The 18,945-nt window shown below is 36.9% G+C and overlaps 1 protein-coding gene across 1 annotated transcript; it reads right to left on the bottom strand.

Annotated features, from left to right (window-relative positions):
* Positions 1-3,261: 3,261 nt before the first annotated feature.
* Positions 3,262-18,603, bottom strand: LOC129263308 (CUB domain-containing protein-like). Its single transcript, XM_054901251.2, has 6 exons — positions 18,420-18,603; positions 15,435-15,588; positions 11,412-11,460; positions 10,041-10,117; positions 4,704-5,019; positions 3,262-4,090 (listed from the first exon to the last, which is right to left on the bottom strand). The coding sequence occupies exons 2-6, from the start codon at positions 15,486-15,488 to the stop codon at positions 3,831-3,833; spliced, it is 756 nt and encodes a 251-aa protein (XP_054757226.2). The 5' UTR covers positions 15,489-15,588; positions 18,420-18,603; the 3' UTR covers positions 3,262-3,830.
* Positions 18,604-18,945: the final 342 nt, after the last annotated feature.

The raw sequence follows: 18,945 nt of genomic DNA, 5'->3' as shown, positions 1-18,945 counted from the left end.
ACACCAAATATATTTCCTCGCACTTCGAGTTATCAATGTTTTATGTAATGACATATGCATCTTTTTTATGACTACTTAAAGTGATTGTCCCATGTTAAGGTCTTAATATATATGAAACATGTCCTGTCCGTGATTACGTTCGCATTAGTGGATGTGTAAGATATTTCTGCTCTCCATGAATTCCTAAAATCAGTTGTTAAAATGTCTCTTTTTCTGATCTGAATACCAAAAAATTTCAGCTCGCGCTTCGCGCTCGCTTCATTTGGTTAATAAAATACATATGGTCAAAATTAATTCCTACATGTAAACCACAGAATGCCCCACTTCAGGTCTGAGTTATGTAAATTTGCAGCTCGCGCTTCGCGCTCGCAATATTTGATAAGTGAGATACGTATGTTATTCATTATTACATTGACTACAATTGATTTATGTGTTTAGATGTAATTCTAACAAAATCAGCAAGAGCTTGGCATTCGCATTCGATGACTATGGTGAGATATGTATACTCTTAATTGATTCCTAAAATATAGTCATTAAAATCTCCCTGTTTGGGGTCAACAAAATCAGCAAGAGCTTGGCACTCGCATTAGATGACTATGGTGAGATATGTATACTCTTAATGGATTCCTAAAATATAGTCCTTAAAATTTCCCTGTTTGGGGTCAATATATACAAAAATTTCATGCGAGCGCGAATGTTTATAATGATAATGATTATAATGTCCCTTTTTAGGTCTGAATATCAAAAGTTTTCAGCTCTTGCTTCGCGCTCGCATTATTTGATCAGTGAGATACATATCTGTTTAATGACATTGTCCTTAAAATGTCTCTATCAGGTCAGTATACCTGGCAACTGAGCGCGCTTCGCTCGCTCACTAAGTGACTCAAAATTGTTGCTGGTGCCCCCCCCCCAATGCCATGACCCACGGTACGCCACTGATTGCGGGCCTCAGGCTCAGACCATGTGTATCAAAGGAATAGGCATAATGGTCTCGAGGCGGCTTCAAATTGCAGGCGGGCGTGAAGGCGGATTCAAACCCGACGCATGCGTATCAGGGATCTAGGGGTATGTCAAACTAACAAATAGATAAACCGGAATAGTAATTTTCGTTTTCATTTATTCAAAAATGCTCTCATCATTGTTATATGAAAAACTATACTGTAACAGAGGGGTCGATCCTGAGGGGGGAGGGGTCGATCGCCCTCATGAAAATATTGAGGGGCATATTGCTTTGGCCCTGCCCGAATGAATTTGAAAATTATATGTACGGTTTAAATAAATATCGAAAAGCACGACAAAATCTTCAAGTTTTTCATAAAAATTGACACTTTTTTCGGCGCGCACGGCGCACAAGTCCACACTCTATCTCTGACATTGCATCATCACTACGTGTGTTGATCAACAAAATAAGGGGCTGATCGAGTCATGGTATTTTGTTGTGGGTGTTATGGCGAACAGTGGCTACATTTAGATTCTAGGGTATTCATGGTTTTAGTAAGGATGACCATGCAACCCCTCCGGAAATTTCCTTCCATATTTCTTATTCAATATTAATATAAAACGACCCTTTCCCTTTTCGATTCACGTGATAGAAAAAAGCAGGACGGAGACTGCCCCTTACTCCATGTAGAGCCACCCTTAATGAACAAACTCTTTCTTTTTTATATAAATATTCCTATCCTATGATATATACACTGATAACGGTGTGTCAACTTCAATATTCTAAATTACAGAAAAGTCGCATTTTTTACATCAGTAAATATCATTTTGATATGTGAAATAGAATAATACATACATCGAGAAGAGAAGAGATAGTTATTGTTCAGCTTTGTCATGATTCCGATAGTCGTTTTCAAATTCAGTCTCAGTTGCAGTTCCCCTTTCAGATAATAGCGTATTCGTATCGATAAAGGAATGTGTTCTCGTCTGAATGATCAATATAAGTCCGCGAATGTGGTCTGGTCATTAGTCATATTTACTCATTGTACATCGATGCATCGTATACAATGGTATAGTCGTATACTGCATCGACGCTGGAAGAATTAATTAAAGATGAACTGAAAACCTAGATATCATTTTTAGATGATTAAATACAAGACAGACGCCCCCAAATATTGACATTTCACATTGTAAAATCGATTATGGAGTAGCGTTTCGTCTTATACCTCCTTTACACCAGATGAAGTTCTCGCTATGTCAGAAGAATTCATAGGACGTGGCGTCAACTTTGTTTGATTTTCTCGAAAGATGTGAAATTTTCACCTGCGTGCTACGTCCGCGCCACGTCATTGTGAAATTTTTACTGAGTGTGTGGTGTGACTACTAAGTTTATTCTGCGGTTCTCGCCGCGTCTAAGAAAAATGGCCATGACGCAATGAGAACTGCTACAGCGTACTGAGAGCGTAGCGAGAACTCATGTTGACGTGGCATAGTCTGCATGATATCCGGAGGCCAATTTTCCGCCACGTGGACTTTGAACATGTCCAAAGTCCACGTAGCAGGAGTGCCGTCTGAACAGTGCGTAGTAATGACGCAGTAAGTACCTACTAACAACTCCACCGACGTAGCATAGACGTAGAGGACAGGGGAAGAAACGTGGCAACAAGTCTGTCCATGTCTATTGTACTGCTACCACGCGACCACTACGCGGCCATCACGCACACCCACACCCGACGCAGAATGTACTGCTTTTGCGCGCAAAATAAACCTATTTTGTGAACTTCATAAAAACCTGGCGCGGACGTAGCATGCACTTGACAATTTCACATTTATTTGAGAAATTCAAATGAAGCTGACGCTGGGTGCTAGCTTTTCTTCGGAATTTCAACAACGTAGTGGGAACTTCACCTGATATAGGACGTAGTGACGAATGAATGTGCGTGGCGGCAGCGACATGGACGGAGTTGTTGCTCGTCCTTTCCGTTTAACCACGTGGATGCTACGTCGTTGGAACTGTTAGTGGATCCGAAGGAGGTCCTTGCTGCGTCATTACTACGCACTGTCCAGACGGTGCTCCTGCTACGTGGAGTTTGGACATGTTCGAAGTCCGCGTAGCGGAAAATGGGTCTCGGGAGATCATGCGGATTATGCCACGTAAATTGTAGTTCTCGCTAAGCTGTAGCAGTTCCCACTGCGTCATGGCGATTTTTCGTTGACGTAGCGAAAACTACATGTTCGTAGCGTTGGTGGGAATGGGGTATTATACCCCATTTCCACCAAGTGCTTATGAAAATAGATTATAAACACAGACAACACGGTATATATATGTAACAAATTAAATTCATCTACCAGTCAGATGATTCAGAATAATGAAAACTGAAAATGGTAATAACCATTTGAGATATTGGTGACACTTAGAAGACATCAATATTTCAAACTAAACCCAGAGAAATCAGGATATGCTAGTGACTATTATAAACGACCATTACCTCGAGCAATGTTTTTTTTTCATACTGACTTTTGTCATAGCATTGATGTAAGGCAGCTGTGTCTTATTATTGCAACACTTCTGTTCGTCATTAGTTATATATGATGAGAAATCGAAATCAGTAACTTTTCTGACCAGATTATTATTTCAGAAGCAAAAAAAAACCCAAAACAAGGACAAAACAAAACTTGTACATGTTAGTATTCCTTAGTCATACAAAGCAAGGTCAGTCAATAATTGTAATCATTCTTAAAATGTCCCACACTCGTTTCCAACCATTCGTTCTTGACAGATAGACGTAACTCGTTTATACGCCGCCCCCTCCCCATACCACCAATTCCAATTGGAAATGCCATTTTATTGTCTCTCAAATATAAATCACTATCCCTTTTTCGACATGTTTTCAAATTTCTAGGATGTAATGGTTACATTTTTCTGCGATACTAAATGTTAGTTCATCTGAAGGGGATCCAACTGTATAGCACAATCCATCTTCATTGTTGTATCCAAATGACTGACAACTTGGCGTATGTGCGCAGGTCATTGCGCATGTGATGACAGAGCCTGGTTCACTCGTACTTAAGACGTGCTGAGGTTTGATCTTTCGTGCTGAGCTGTAGAGTTTGTAGAGTGATGAGCTAAGGTGTGTTGAACTCGAACGAGCTGAAAGTTGAAATATCACGGTAACATGAAATTTACTTGCAGGAATTTACATGAAAAACAAGAATGATTGCAATAAATAGATGATAAATCAATATATAGATGAATATAAATGTGATGGCTGAATAAATGCAGTGATGGATAAATGAATAAAAGTAAAAGACAAATAAGTAAAAAGATGGATAGATAATAGAAAAAGTGCATAAAAGAGAAAGGAAATACTTGAATACCTCATAAAACATAACTACATCAATCTTGTAAGTTCTTCACGTACAGTTCTTTCGCTTTAATTACTGCCTGCCAGACAGCTTAGAGCTTGGTAATTGACGACGTTACTAGTCTGTGGGTGGTAGCCACGGAAATAAAAAAAATATTTCTGTGGTGGTAGCTAAGAAAAAATGGAAACTCATCAAGCATGCTGTCCACAGTAGACCACTCCCGAAAACATAACCACCACCCTTCATGCCCTTACGCATCCTGTACACATTTTACGCTTAGCTTTTTGATATTGGCGCCACCTCGTCCTGTTTTCAGAACGGACGCCGATTTAATAATGATGATCACTCAGAGGATGAAGAGCGATAGCGTTCTAACCATTGCACAAACATGGTCTTACCTGTTAACGTTGTGGGAGGTTGTGTCGTTGTAACATCTGTTGTCGCTGTGTCTGTTACAGTTGTCGCTGGTTCCGGGACGGCGATGGTTCCTTGTGTTGTTGTTGCATCTGCAGTTGTGGGCTGGTTAGTGCCGGCATTGGCAGATGGGGCGTTGCAGAGGTCCGTATTACAGCAGGTCACACAAATAGACCCGGTATTGCCTGTGCATTGAGATTCGTAAATGCCCTGTTCGTTGAGGCACGCTTGATCTTGCTGACAGTCCATTCGATACGTGGTCGAGGTTAAAGAATGAATCCGGATTTCGGTTCTACAGATCTGCAACATTAAGCGTTAGGGGCCAAATTAATTTGATTTTAATTTCGAAAATTCGAAAAATTAAAACCTTTCAAAGAATAGCCATGAAGAATTATAAGCAGGAGCGACACCACGATATTTTGATAGCACGGAGGAGGGAGGAGACGATGTACATGTAAAGATGATCTCATATTTTTTTTAACGTATTTTTTTATTACAGGACATTATAGGGTTACATGATCATTAGCTATATTTTTTAATAGACGTCATCCTTCCTACCTTCGTTTTCCCTCTTTTCTCTATTTTTCCCCTTTTCACTACTTTGAAAATTTATTAGCGGACAAATCCTGTAGCAACGCCCAAATGCTAGAGATAAAGCATACAAGGAACATGCCAAGATGTATTATCTTAGTCAATATATTTCAGATCAGTGAAATACAAAGACTGTCATTATTTTCTTTTAGATTTATATCGTTGAATAGTTTCTACATATTTATTAGGGCTGATCTAATTTCATTATCATCAGTGCAAAATCAGTAGAGGTAATCCATTTTCCCCATATTTTAGAAGAGGCAACCTAATTTTCATAAATTAACGATTTTGTGATGCTACCTCTAATATATCAACTTAATTGATCACTCTGATTCAATATTAACGACAATCAACTGTACAATGGATTGTGACGTCATGCAGTATTTATTCATATCGGCCTGTTTAATCAAAATATAATTAGATTTTGCTCTTTCTCGTTGAACATAATTTTCACATATTGTTCTTCCTAAAAAAAAATCAATGAAATAATTTCATAGGTTCGTGCTGACAATTTGTTATTGTTAGAGGATTCATGCACATTGCAAATCATTTATACAGAAGGACGAAAAAGCAAAACCTACAGATATTACATCACCCAAATTAGAAATTGCCTCGAGGTAAGGTCCGAAAGGGAATTATTTCATGAGCAAAGATTACGTTCTGATAATAGTCTATCATCATGATCGTATGTAAAGGGAGATGACTGAATATAATCAGATTCCTTTATATTAATGCTATGTTGTTACTACATTCGTGACGTTGCATTCTTATAATCCCCCATGCATTATAAAAAACATTTCAAATATTTATCAATCTGTGTGTTTAAAAAGTAGGGCAAGGTCCCAAAAGCATGAAAAGCCGTCAAAAATAAACAGTGACATACGGGTTCGGTAACACAAAGTTGACTTATTTTTCATATTGCTTTAATATTTTTGAGACCGATCGCATTTGAAAATAATGTACAACCCATGCATCGTAAAGTCATTTTACAATATTTGCTAAGTTTTGTTTTACCGATCCCAAGTTGAAAGTTATGCTCGTGGTCTCGTCATGCTCGTGGGAAAGGTGGGGTCTGCTTATGTGCAGACAAATATTTTTCTTGTCTTCCAAATTTACAAATTTATTATTTTTCTTTTGAATATTTCGAAAGGTTATAACAGTTATCTTCATGTGGCATTGAGAACTATGGGAATAAAAATCATTCCAAAAATTGATGATTCTATATAAGCATAAAGACAAAGGGAACAAATGCTTGCAATATTTGTTTGTTTCTTGACAGTTTTACAGGCTTGTTATAATCACTCGGGTCGCGTTCGCGTTCGAAATCACTCGGGTTTTGGATTTTTGGCGATTTTTTTTATTTCGATGCGATTTTTTTTTCTAATGGTGTCTTCAATGGGACAAACACGCTGGGAAAATAAAATGAAATTCAAATTCTAGTTTCGTTTTAAGCCGGCAAGTGCCTTAAAAAAAAGGCACTCGCCTACTGCTTAACATAACAAACAAGCAAATCAGCCATGTGGCTCAACTATCCTAGAATACATCCAGACTTCTACTGTTTTTATACGAGGACTCCGAGTCGGAACTTGCCATATCTGCCACATCGATATTACATCGTCATTCCCATGTACGGACATGTATGCCTGCATGCAATGGCCCCAAGGCGGGACCCGGCCACGGTCGGACACGGCATGCATCGGTAGCATGGAGCAAGGTAACGTGAGTCCAGCCGAGTTAGATCCCACGTTACAGTGCCAGTCAGTCTGCAGCTCGTCCGAAAGTATTTTATTCAGCGGTATGCATAGCCAGCCATCCGTGGTTTAATGCATATATACGCAATTAGACCAAAAGCTTCGGTCTCCAGTCTGTAATGTTCGTTGTTCCGCTGAACTCCATTAGCTCCACTCACCAATACAGAGACCGAAGTTCTAGCTCGATCTGTACAGGGACTCAATGGCCATATGTTTATGCATTAAGTTCCAATAAAACGGGGAAGTGAAGTTGCGCGACAGCCGAAGCAATTAGTTACTGTTTTCCCCTTTTAAGTTTATTTTCTCTTTTTTTGGTGCATTTTAGGACAAAACGGAATAATAATATATTTGATACAGTTCTTTCCATATATTTTTATGAAATAAAGACAAAAATCGATGAGCGCTGTCTGGGGGATTTTGCATTGTTAACCCCGTAATGATGGTTGCACCATAGCGAGCCGTCTGTGTACGAGGAGAAATAAAAATGTTAAAAAACTCGAAACAGACGGCTGCCAGCTGTCTAATACGTAATGAGCTTTGAGGACGATCTTTCCGATAGGCGTTTTAAAATTATGCTCTTAACTATTGTCCATTTCTCATAAAATTTGTCTTATTTTATAGATAAAATCGCCATTTCATGTTTTAAGTAACTGGAGACCTAAAAAATTCCCTACCTAAATTCTCGAAACATTGCATTAGGTGATGTGCTTAATTGATCTTCTTTGTGCTCGCGTGCCAAACGTATACGTTGAGCTGAACGGGGATCAGTCTCTCTCTCTATCTCTCCTACCTTTCCGAAATTAAAACGGTCCTTAATTCGATCGGACATAGTTATTTAGACGCAGGACAAATAATGCTCTGACAACCAAACTAACTTTTCGTCAGCATCAGTAAAAATGTGAATGGGCTTTTAAAAACTAATACTAAAACTGATCTACAATTGATCTTAGATCGATTTTAAAATTGATTTTGGAAATCGATTTTAAATTAATTTTAAAATCGTAATTGTACCTGTTCTAATTAACCGATTTTAAAATCGGCTCCCGATTTTACCACAATCGGCGCGATCACCTGCCAATCTTCGATCATGCCCCTTGAAGGAAAAATCGGATATAAAATATCGGCGTAGATCTAGTTACAGTGCGTGATCGTTCAGAACATATTTCAAGATTTTTTTGAGGTGCTAGCTATTTAGAGGTCGCATTAATCAGGGAGAAAGACGCAGTATTATCTCTGACGATGTTTACGAGGATAGATATCTTCTCTTCAACCTCGTGGTGATAGCGGACGCCGCCGTGAACTTTTAAAGGTCGTATTACCGACGGACATCACTGCACTACTCTCTTACCTCCTTTATGATGATAGACACTTCTCTTCAACCTCGTGGTGATAGCGGACCCCGCTTCTTTTATATATTGTTCTTGGTTATCAAAAGTTAATTTCTGAAGATAGTAATAAATTGATTTGAAAACGTTAGCTCCCCAAAGCATTTTAATAACATGTTCCGAATCATCGCGCGTGCTTGCGACTTCTATTACATTTTAATTGCACTTGCGCCTTTAAGATGATGCATTTTATTTAAGGCATTTGCTGGCTTAAAACGAAACTAGAATTTCAATTTCATTTTATTTGCCCAGCGTGTTTGTCCCATTGAAGACACCGTTAGAAAAAAAATCGCATCGAAATAAAAAAAAATCGCCAAAAATAAAAAACCCGAGTGATTTCGAACGCGACCCGAGTGATTTCGAACGCGAACGCGACCCGAGTGATTATAATAAGCCGTTTTACATTACCCTTCGACTGTGATTCCCTGATTGTACACGATTGGCAACAATGCTAATTAAAAGAATAACAGCTATAACGAATACGACAATACAATTGTTTTTTTCTTGTTTCATTTATAGGTTGAAATTATAGGATCGCTATTGTTCGGAAAACACATGGGTAACATTCTTTAATCTCCAGATTAAAGTGAATCATATTTTTGTGGAGTATGGATTTATTACACATTAACCAAGAACGGATTATTTTGATCGCTGTCCCAGAATGACTTTTAAATGAAAAGAGAGGAGAAAGATTTAGGTATCCAGTATAAATCTCAATGAAGTTTTTTCCAATTGTTGTTTTGTTTGTTTTTTTTGCAAAATTTTAAACTCACATGCTTCCGAAGTCTGGACTGAAATCTTTATTTTCTTTCTTGAAATATACATAAAAAACACATAAAAGGGCTAACTCATATTTCTTTTTTTAGATTTACATGTAGCTCCAATAAGTCTGTTACCGTTCTTTTCCCTTTCGTTAATATATACATATCTCATTTTTGTCTAGTTAAGTAATCATTAAAGGGATGGTCCAGGCTGGAGGTAATTATATCTCAATAAGTAGAGTAAAATTCACAAAGCAAAATGCTCAAAATTTGATCAAAATCGGATAACAAATAACGAAGTTATTGAATTTTAAAGATTTGCATTATTCCGGTGAAACAGTTCTAGGCATGTCTTCATGAATATTAATTAGGTGGGCTGATGATGTTATATCCCCACTTGTTCTTTTGTATTGTATTATATGAAATTAGGTTTATTCAAACATTTTCTAACATACCAAGAACTAAAACAATTGGATTGACAACTGATCAAGTGCATTAATTATTTATTGCCGCAACTTATCTCATCATAAGGGAGACACATCATTTACATATGTATGAAAAAATAAAACAATTATGATTTCATGTAATAACATAAGAAAAAGGAAACTGAGGATATGATATCGTCAGCCCACCTAATGAATATTCATCACGATGCATATAACTGTTTTCACAAAATATTGATAAATTCTAAATTCAATAACTTCGTTATTTGTTATCCGATTTTGATGAAATTTTCAGCATTTTGCTTTGTGAATGTTACTCTATTTATTTACATATTAATATTTTCAGCCCGGATCATCCACTTAAATTTACTTTCTTTAATACCAATTTACCTCATTTGACGCACATTCCCGTGTTGAATCACATTCTTCTAGCGATGGAACATTATCGCAGTACTGACATGTGATTCCTGGTCAAATAAAAATAATATTTATTGTGTTAAAGTAGACACTTAAATTTTTGAACGACCTTTGGGCTTCATTTTATTAATAATCTTTTTAATCAATATATTGAATTATTGATGGATGTGGTTATCTCTGACAAGCTAAGAACTTTGGGGTTCCAATAAATATTTAAGGACCACAAATAGGTGCTCTTACATTTTAAAGTGATATTTATTTGTGTTTTTAAAATGTTAAATTAATTCACCAGTATTGACCATTCACCAATTTTGAAACACTCTCGCTTCCAGAAATTAAGTATTAAATGCTAATTTTTGATGCCCCACACCTCTTTCAAGGTTGTTCAGTTTATAAGAGAATTCAAAACAGTCCTTTTCTTAACGCAGCTCATGTACCCAGTAAAATAATTATACAGTAATGTGGCATCTCATCTTCCTAGTCGACTCATTTGGTGATGTAAACTAAACGAATCGATTCCAGTACCTCATGATATTATAACAATTACATGAATTATGAATTACGATTGACAGAGATGACAATAGTGACTCCCTCATTACATTATTCTTGTCTCGAACTAAAAATTGAATTTGTTCCAAACTTATGATAATAATAATGATAATCATGCCTATTGCCGAACATATTGAACGGTTGCCAGTGATATTTTGGTCGTAATCGTCGAAGCAATGTTTTTTTTTTTGGGGGGGGGGGTGGAGGGGTAAGAGTGAATTATTTTGCGCAATGATTCCGGCCCGTCATGACGCGTAATGGAAGGTAAATAGCACTATCGGTCTCCTTTTTCCATACATTGATTAACTATCAAAACTATTTGACATCGTCTAAGACTTCTGTATTCCTGATTATTCCACTTTACAATAGCACTGTCTTTCTTCTGCATTCGTCCCTTTTGCCCTCATTCTCGTGAAATTCTTATTTTGCTATCAAAGCGAAAAGCTTTCCGCTCTTCAAAAGTTTAAATGAAGTTGTTCACTATTTAAACAGTAATTTAAAAAAAATATTTAATTTAAGGGCGTATCCTACAAGTGTAAATTGTTTTAAGAGGTCCTGGCTCATTATTGTGTATGTTATCATATGGGATTTTAATGATTTTGACGTTGAGTTTTAATGCTGTCAAATAAATTCAATCAAATTCAAAGAAAATATAATGAATGATTTTGGAGTGAAATGTCATTTTGCTTTATTAATCTTTATAGTGCGGATTAGAGTTTATTCATCTTCTTTCACTTTTACCTGATTAATTTGATTAAAAAAAATCTGAAATATCATCTCCCAAAGAATACGTACCAGAGCACACTGATCCCAAACTTAGAACTTGAAGTACCACAGCAATAATCTATTAAAAGGGGAAATAAAGAAGGTGATTCCATGGAGTGTAAATGGTGATACGAGAGAGTTTTCGCATGTACGGAGACACTTTCTACAACGCATCGATTCCTTTGAAAATAAGATTAAAATCACAAATGGAGAGCTGAGAGGCTTTTGTCGAAAGTTGGTGGACTGGGACAACAGAACATCCGAAGATTTGCACCGGACGAACAATTGCAAATATGTCGTGTCCAGAGGCAAGATATTCCGATGCTGTCCCGGTCGCGAATTTTTAAACCGTAGGATGGCCACTGAAGAAAAATGAATTATTCATGAGTAGTTCGCTTCTTGCGATCAATTAGTCTTTGATTCAAGGGTATAGGAGACCCTTATAAAATTCTCTTCTTAAAAAAATTAAAGCAATTGCTTATTATTCTAAATCACCCCTGTTGATTATAAAGATTAGTTATTTGTTTTGTTTTTAAAGTAAATTAGTGTTTGTTGACGGAGGAATACTCGTATCTAGAAGCTTCAGGTTAGAAATATGTCTCTATTTATAGACTAAATGTACAACGTGACGACAATGGTGTTGCTCAAATCTCTCCGGTCGCTCTCTCTCTCTCCCCCTCATTCCCATTTACCCATGTGTGGTGAAATGAGGTTGACATGACAATGCTTGGCTTATTTTTTCTTATTCGTCGGGATAAATGCTTGGGTTTTTTTTTTTTACACTGTCAGTTTTTATTAGTCTTTATTACAGTATTTATCATAATGACAAATAATTTTTTAGCAAAAGTTTTTGAGCGTTCTGGTGAATAAAAAATGATCCCAAGTATGTCTAGACCGGGAGTCTAGAATGAAAACAAAATTTGAATGAATGCAACTTTATTAGTGTTTTTTTTAGACAAAAGTTATATTTTAAAGATTTATTGAGTGTGTATATGTTGTATAGACTCACCACAGACAGGGTGGTTGTGCTTTGCAAGTTTTCTCTCCACTCTCTCTCTTTCAGTGAGTCTCTCTCATCTTTTCATGCTTTGTTCATATAATTTCGTTTTCATCTGCATTTTATTCCTTTACTGAAAACGTACATTTTGAGGGGAAAAGTTTATTTTCTTAAATTGTTCTGTGTCCAGATAATTTCCATTCTCTAATGTAGGACACTGCCTAAACGGAATGACATTCAAATTGTTTTAATTGTGTGTAATTCTTCTTGGGTAATATAATTAGCACAACACGTGCATTGTTGTTTATCTTCAGATCTAACTGCAATTTAATCAAATGAATATTGATATTATGTTTATGATTTTGAAATTAACACTATCCATTCATGTATTTATCATCTGCCATGCATCACTGACCACATGTATAACATCACTTATCCACCCCTCCTCCCCCTCTCCCCCCTCTCTTCGAGTCTCTGTGTCTCTTATTCCTCTCTCAAAGTACACGTTTACTTCTTCAAAATTTCTTTCACATTAACCATAATTACATGTTATATTACGGTTTAAATATTGATATCCTGTTTATGTATCTATCATCTGTCATGTATCACTGAACACAATCATGTATGACATCACACCCGACCCTTCGCTCCATCGCCCTTCACCCCCCCCCTCTATCTCTTACTCCATCAGACTTTCTTTCACATTGATCATAATTATATATAACATTACAGTTAATATTGCGGTTTATTAAATTGTAACTTTATACTGTATACATCCCTTCACACAACTGACAAAATGGAACATAATAATAGAAAGCATTATGTTTACTGGCCGATCATGAAAGCATACGTGTCTTTATTTCTGTTCTCTCTCCTCTACAAAAAATGATTTATATGAATACAGGAAATCAGGGATATGTTCAGCAGCTGTTAACATTTATCCATCACTGTTAAAGGGCAAGTCCACCCCTCAAAAAAAAAATTATTTGATTAAAAAGAGACAAATCAAAGAAGAATAACACTAAAAAAATCATCAAAATTTGACTTAAATGTGATATTTATGACATGCTAAAGTTCAGCTTAATTTAACAAAACAGTTATAAGCACATCCTAGTCGGTATACAAATGAGGGACCAATTACATCCCCCACTCACTGTTTTTTTTCTTCATTTTATTGCATTTATTTAGCTTTGTGAACACATCGATACTAGGTTATAGGGTTGGTCGAAAACATGATTGTACTGTATACCAACTGCTATTGCTGTGGTTGTGAAAAGAAATTGATTAACTTAACTGGTATAAAATACAAAGAACGGTATATCAATTTAAAACAATTTCTTCATCAACCAGATTAATGTGATGCAATTAAATGAAACATACATAATGACATAAACTTTCTCTGTCCCACAAAGTTGAAATTATAAAAAGATAGTGCAGTTATAGTTTCAAGCAATATAGGAGAGGACCTTAAGCCGTCGGTCCCCGGGTTGCTTGCTCACAGGCATTCGTGCTTTCTTAGCAGTCAGATAAAAAAAAAACCTCGATATAACATAACATAACATAACATATAAATACGCTTTGAAACGGCGCCAGTGACATCATAACTACATGTAGGTCTTAAGTATTATTCTAAAATAGTATTATCAATTAAAACAGCAAACACATACATTTTCTTCTAACAGGATTACCACTAGGCATACCGTTACTTTAATTCTAATCTTTGTTAAATGTATTTAATTCTTGTCAAATATTTTGTCTGGTTTTTTTTTAGTAGTATCATATCACTGATATGAATTACAATTTCAAGATTGAAAGAACCTCTTTGTCAGAAAGACAAACCCAAATAAGTGAATTACACTGCGGAGATTCAAACAATATAAGAAAGGCATCCAATTCAAATTATTGTTGATTGACTATTAAAATTTTATATAAATGTTCTGTAGAGCGATCTACTGTATGCACCCCTGAGCCTTGTGTACAGCTGGGATCTAGATCTAACTTTACATACGGCAGCCCCCACCAATTCTAGCTTCCAACATTAACCCATTGTATGTACCATGTGGGGTTCGATTTATATTAACCCATCCCCTTTATAAAACGTCATGATATCATATAAGTTAGTAGTCAACTGGTTAAACCTTGAACAATAAAAACTTCAATGGCATCAAAACTTCCCACAAATCAGGCGCGAGTTCAGCTGTGTAACATCGATTTATCCATATAGTCTTTGCTTTCTAGTCCTTAAAAATATTAATTCATATTTTGTGCGGCGAGATATTTCGTAGTAGATCCAGATTTAATCTTGGATAAATAAATACAATATTCTTTTTTTATCAAGATGAGGAAAGAATATAATTCAAGACGAAATAACTGTCATAACATAAGCAGCATTAAAACGCTCACAAAAAACACGGCCTCTATTACAGACTAGTGTGTTGAGCGAGGCGGATTGCGAAGCGAATCGCTCATGAATAATTCATGATTCTTCAGTGGCCATCCTACGGTTTAAAAATTCGCGTCCCGGTCCACCAACTTTCGACAAGAGCCTCTCAGCTCTCCATTGTGATTTGACTTACATTTGTAAAGGAATTGTTGCGTTGTAGAGAGTGTTCTCCGTAGTAATGAAAAAAGTCCGGTATAAACGACGGCGACGATGACAAAGAAAGTAATGATTGTTCGTTTACACTTCACAGCATTTGAATTTGTGGGTTATAGCATCAGATCAAATGATTACTAAGGCTGACATGCGCATATCGATAGAGATATGAAAGAGAAAAGAGGAAACTAAATGGAGAAAAGAGGGGGTCAAACGATTGAAGAATAGAATGAAAAAATTTACAATCAAGTGTTTTGGATAGCATTTCTTCACACCCATTTGCAGCGTTTATTTTCAAGTTTCCTTGGTGTTAAAATCCATTTGGCATCGGCGAACAAATAAATGACTGCGACAAAAACATACCAATGGCAGAAAATGAACTGAAATATATTGTAGGAGTCACGAAATATGACATGACTGGCGCCGAATACGATTCGCTGATCAATGTGATTATACTCACGTAAATTATCGTTAGACTGCCGAGGTATGTGTTTTCATGCTGTCTGTATTCCATTTTTAATCGAAGGCAGGAACTTAATTCAACCTCTAATCCGAAGACATTGGTATCCAATCAGTATTTACTTCCGGTTCAAAGGTGCATAGGTTGATGACTTCTGTTTATGAAAACCAAATCAGCATATTAGCTTTTTGTTTGACTTTTATACTGAAAAGATATCAAAAGTGGAATAATCCTCCAAGGGTCTCGATCATACGTTGAATCTTTTGACAGACATGTCAGATGCCCGTTTGAGTTACACCTTTTTCATGTTTCCATAAATCCATTGCGAATAGCCTGATTATATTGTGAATTCAATGAAAAGATATAATGATAGTTAATTGGTCTTTATTTACGAAAAATGGGAATGATTCAAAGAATACAGTTCCATTGTGAAATACGAACCAATTTTCGCAGTGTCACATGCCTATGCAGAATTTAAGAGCGTTAAAAAAAACTTCATTGGTTTGGTTTGGTTTCTTTGTTTTCATCATGACATTGTTCTCGGCGAACAAAATGGAATAACAAAATAATGTGCGATTATGTCGTGTCGTTATTATGCAGAGATGAATGATTTTCGGATTCTGGTGTCACGATGACATAACTATAAAACATGAATATGAACAATACCTCTGAGACTTACATACATGCATGTCTGGAACCAACCGATAGCCTTGTTTTAGCTCTCCGAAGGGGGGGGGTTTAAACCCCCGGCTAGATGGCCCCCCTCCCAGAAAATTAACGTTAAATTTCGCGGCTGCTTCCCACTGGTACTCTGCTAGCCGGACATGAATACCAGCACTGCTATTAACTATATTATGAGCTATCGGCAAATCGGTGGATTACAGATGGCATACTTATTATATATCATATCATATACATATATACATAATACACATATACATAATTATATACCAGCCTTTCGGCATGAGAATTTGGGTGAGGCCTAAATTTCACGAAAAATATGAGTGTATACCGAATACCAGCCTCCCCGCCTTTGAGATCAGGAATCTTTCGCACGATCATCTCCGATGAAAGCCAATACTATTTCTCGCGCCTTCACCAAAGCGCGCGCACAACCTGCGCGCTCCTTGCGCCCAGTATCGATTCTTGTCATTCTGCGCATAAACAATATAGACTGGCGCGCTCTGACGCGTCACCTCGTCAACCGCGCCAACCCAAATTATAAACTACTTTCGGCATTTGAATCGGCTCGCGGTTCTGAACCGCGAGCCGACGCAGCATCGGCTTTTTCATAGCGTGTAAACGCGAGTAACTTGCATCGGCTCGCGGTTCAGAACCGGCAATTTGCACCACCAAAGTAGTATAGGTTCTGAACCGCGAGCCGATGCAGAATCGGCTTTTTTACTACGTGTAAACAGAAAGCCGATTCTGCATCGGCAATTTGTGCGCATTTCATTTACTTTATCATTGTGACGTAATTGTAAACGCACTGATCCAGCGTTGTCTTTATTATGACGTATATTGTTGGTGTGCGTATCATTTCAGGTTTTTGCATCGGCTCGCGGTTCTGAACCGCGAGCTGTAACAACGTGTAAACGCAAACCAAAAGCCGATTCTGCATCTGCTTTTGGTTCTAAACCAAAAGCCGATCAAGTGTAAACACGGTATTTATGACCTGGCTTTGTCCGCCGTCTAATAAATCATTTTATATCGCCGAGTCGTCTTTAAAATACATTATTCTGACAAAATAGCATGTGTGCGTGCCGCGTGCACTGTAAATTCTGCACATGTTATGTATTGCGAGTATGGGCTGAATTCGTTATCACTGTTCTCAGATCCGGTGCCCTGCCAGTCACAATAACGAAACCGACTAAATACCGATCCATAATACGTAAAAGCTTTTAATTACGGGTTGTGAGGTCCAGTGGTTAGAGCATTGGACTCACAATCGCAAGGTTGTGAGTTCGAATCCCAACTCTGCAATTGTCTCCACTTTGATAAAAAGGCCCGAGACTCCGAGAGTGATATCTGTCGTCTATAACGTCAGCCACTATGACTGATTAACCTAGACGTAAATTGTTTCATAGGTAATTGGTTATATACCAGCTTGGCGTTTACCAGCAAAATGCTGTCCTGCCGAGTTCCTACGGGAGTTACCATAAACAGAAACAGAAAATTTGGCTGGAGTCGGTTCGATTGATGTGACTGCAACATCAGGAAAGTTACCATCCTATTTCATCAAGTCCACTGTATCTATAAGACGTCCGATATGTTTCTCTGTTTTCTAATTGTAATCACACTTTTTCTCATCATTCATAAATCTGCTATAAATAAAAATGAATAACAAATGAGCGTTATCGAAACATAATTTTATATCGAAATAAGTGTTCTATTGTGGGAGAGAAAATGGTATCAAAGACACAAATAATATTAGGTATGCTTTGATCCCGGCTTTGATGCATCTAAAAAGTATCAGCTGTGCATTGTGAGTTTATATCTGCCTGATGCGGCCTAGCATACTGCCGAATCGAGCAAAATAATTACACTCTTAAATTGTTGGGCAACATACTGTCCACACAAAAATTGGTTAAAAAACTTTATCAAACTATGGGTAATTTTCAGCCAATACTGTGTAGTTTTCACCCAAAGCACACTTTATTGGTTTAAAACTACCCAGAATTGGATAAAGTTTTAACCAATTATTGTTGTGTGGACAGTATGTTGCCCAACATTTTAAAAAGTGAACACGATGCTACAGATGATGTTCCTTTACAACACATATTGTTGTAATGCGAAGTTTGGGTATAACAAAATTAAACAAAAACATTCTGGCCCATTTTTGACCCATCCAACATTACTAAATTTGATCAAAATCTCTATCCAAATCCAAAGTAGATATTAGATTTTGCAAAAAAAAGCACAAAGGAATGAACAACTTAAAAATGGAATATAAAATTGCATGAATAATTATGAATTGGTACTTACTTGTAATTCGTATGTAACAACGAGTTTAATCCTCCTACAATCGCATAATACTTGACAAATACGTGACCACGTATTTCATCTTGAAAGTAGTATCGAATAGTGTGTTGGAAACCCTATTTTAATATAGCGTGCAAGAATATCACAATATTGATCCAACACCATTGCTCAAATCAATCCATTGTGCAAGAGCAGGATATTAATTCAGCTTGAGAACACGCGCGAAGAGAAACGATTTAATATTCATCGCTTGTCAGTTGCACTGATTAATATTAATGAACAATTCGATGAAAAAGGGGCTCTTTTGTTCCCTGCAATTTTAACTCCTCATATTCATTTGACAGCAACATAATCAAGCTGGGTTGGATTTATTTTTTGTGATGTATATCAACAAGTGGCGGCGGTTTAATGTTGTGGTTGGGAGGGGGGGGGGGAATATCGGAAATAGCCAAATCAATTTTGTTAGATTTGTTTATGTTATGGGAGCGAGTGAATCGAGCTAGCTGAAAATGATTTTATTCCTCCACTG

This window comes from Lytechinus pictus, chromosome 1 (assembly GCF_037042905.1).
Source record: "Lytechinus pictus isolate F3 Inbred chromosome 1, Lp3.0, whole genome shotgun sequence".
Taxonomy (NCBI): Eukaryota; Metazoa; Echinodermata; class Echinoidea; order Temnopleuroida; family Toxopneustidae; genus Lytechinus; species Lytechinus pictus.
This window is presented reverse-complemented; position numbering and strand designations above follow the sequence as displayed.

Coding starts and splice junctions, on each gene's coding strand:
- LOC129263308 (XM_054901251.2), bottom strand. CDS start 15,488: ATGGAATACAGACAGCATGAAAACACATACCTCGGCAGTCTAACGATA. Junction 11,461..15,434: donor GCAGTCTAACGATAATTTAC/GTGAGTATAATC, acceptor CCCTTTTAATAG/ATTATTGCTGTGGTACTTCA. Junction 10,118..11,411: donor TTTGGGATCAGTGTGCTCTG/GTACGTATTCTT, acceptor TTATTTGACCAG/GAATCACATGTCAGTACTGC.